The sequence below is a fragment of the Crocodylus porosus genome, unplaced genomic scaffold (assembly GCF_001723895.1).
Source record: "Crocodylus porosus isolate Cpor-Errol unplaced genomic scaffold, CroPor_comp1, whole genome shotgun sequence".
NCBI classification, from domain to species: Eukaryota; Metazoa; Chordata; order Crocodylia; family Crocodylidae; genus Crocodylus; species Crocodylus porosus.
In genome coordinates, this window is record NW_017728886.1 from 212,605,743 (window position 1) to 212,607,755 (window position 2,013).

General features: G+C 52.5%; 1 protein-coding gene across 1 annotated transcript in view; it reads right to left on the minus strand.

The window, feature by feature from the left end:
• The window catches only part of SLCO5A1 (solute carrier organic anion transporter family member 5A1), a gene marked incomplete at its 5' end in the record, with an annotated part of 93,650 nt that extends 91,639 nt beyond the window's left edge, over positions 1-2,011 (minus strand). The window contains one exon of the mRNA XM_019543548.1: positions 1,306-2,011. Within this exon, the coding sequence (XP_019399093.1) occupies positions 1,306-2,011 (706 nt within the window). The remainder of the gene's footprint in view (positions 1-1,305) is intronic.
• Between the last annotated feature and the right edge of the window lie 2 nt (positions 2,012-2,013).

Genomic DNA, 2,013 nt, shown 5'->3' on the forward strand with positions numbered 1-2,013 from the left:
TTACACCAACCACTCAAAGGGACACGGCTGGCTTTAAAAATAATTTATCCATATGGAAACTCCTACAGAAAGTTGCTAGTAGCAATACCAACCCGAACTGTCACTGAAAACGACCCTCTGGTTATTTATTCTTATAACCCTGCATACGGCCAATAAAAGAGTTTCCTTATATATACAGCCAATTTTATGTTTTTAAGAAGTTTTTGAGGTTTCCAAGACCTGGGTAAACAAAGGTTTGGCTAGGATGATATAGTTAGGGATGTACCTACTTTGAGCAGGGAGTTGGACTAAATCAACATCTGTCAACCCTTGGGTCACAACCCAAAAGTGGGTTGCAAGAATATATGAAAGGTTCACAAACAAACTTTAAAAAAGGCTCAACAAACTTTAAAAATGGATTCTCCTTTAAAAGAGAAAAACATAGAAAACCATGGTTATTCCCTTCCCTTGTAGAGTTCCAACCTGCAAGGGGCTCCTTGGGGTCCCCCATGCCTCACACACACACACAGTCTCTACCCCACACACTGTGGGGCTGGGGCCTGGGGGCAGTAGATTGGGAGTATGGGGCACTGGGTCAGAACTGACCATCGATGCTTACAAATGGGTCCTGGTACAAAAAGAACTTGAGAACCACTGGAGTAGTTGGCCTCTGGAGGTCCATCCAAATCCTTATTTTCTATAATTCTGTTACTTTCTGAGACTTTTACAGGAAGAAGGCTCAAGACAAGCACAAGAAAATATGACCATTTCACTACTTGGCAGAGCTACTCAGGGATAACACACAAGTGTATCTTGCAGCTGCATAGAGGTGATAGACTAGATCACCACTTCTCAACTGGTGGGTCATAACCCAAAAGTGGGTCACAAGAATATATGAAAGGGTTGCAAACAAACTTTAAAAAAGGATTAACAAACTTTAAAAATGGATTCTCCTTTAAAAGAAGAAAAACATGGGGAAACTGTGGCTTTTTACTTGCAGGCTGGCAGAGTTCCAGCCTGCAAGTGGCCGCTTAGGCCCCCCACCCCATGTCCCGCATACCTACCCCCTGCCTCACACACTGCAGGACTGGGGCCTAGGGGCATGGGGCAGTGGGTCAGGAGGGAGGGGCACTGGGTCAGGACTGGCCACCGACGTTTACAAATGGGTCCTGGAACAAAAAGGGTTGAAAACCACTGAACTAGATTGCAGTCCTGTGATCCCAGGCAGCAGCTGCAAGTACCTTTAACTTGGCTTTGGAGAAGGAGCCGGGGATGGCTCACTGCCCGCCCCCCCCCACTCTCAACTGCCTAAGGGATGCACCTTACCTAGGTAAAGCGATGCATTTTCTTTCTTGACATTGTCATCTAGGTAGGTTGGTCCCAGGGTGTAGATAGGTGTGGAGCCCATGCCAATGAGGATCTGGGCACAAATGAATAAAGCTACATAGAGGGCATGATCCTTCCCACCAGAGTCCTTGACACAGGCGGGTGAGTCCAAAGGGTCCCTGGCGGTATTGTTGCCAGTCAGGCACAAGCCCTCGTTGGAGACGGAGGAGTTGAGCTCTTGGATCTGGTAGGGCGGGGAGATGAAGTGAGGTAAGGCAAAGAGTGCAGCCCCCAGGGCGATGAAAAACCCACCTACCGCCAGCCACAGCGGCCTGCGCCCGCGCCCCCCGAAGTAGCTGATGAACACCACGACCACCAGGCTGCCCACGTCGAAGCAGCTGACCAGCAGCCCGGCCTCGGAGCTCTTCAGGCTGTAGCGCCGCTCGATGGTGGTGATGACGCTGCTCAGGTAGCCCGAGACCATGAGGGACTGGATGAAGGTGAGGAAGCACATGCAGGCCAGGAAGCAGCGCGAATCCGCCAGCGCCGCGCCCACGCACCTGCTCCCCGCCAGCGCCAGCCGGGCAGAGGAGGCGGGGGACGCCGCTCGCTGCGGCCAGCCGCCCAGCGCCGACACGGAGCGACCGGACCAGGAGGCGGCGACGGCGGGAGGCGACGCGAGGCGGCGCGCATCGGGGCCCGCGGGGA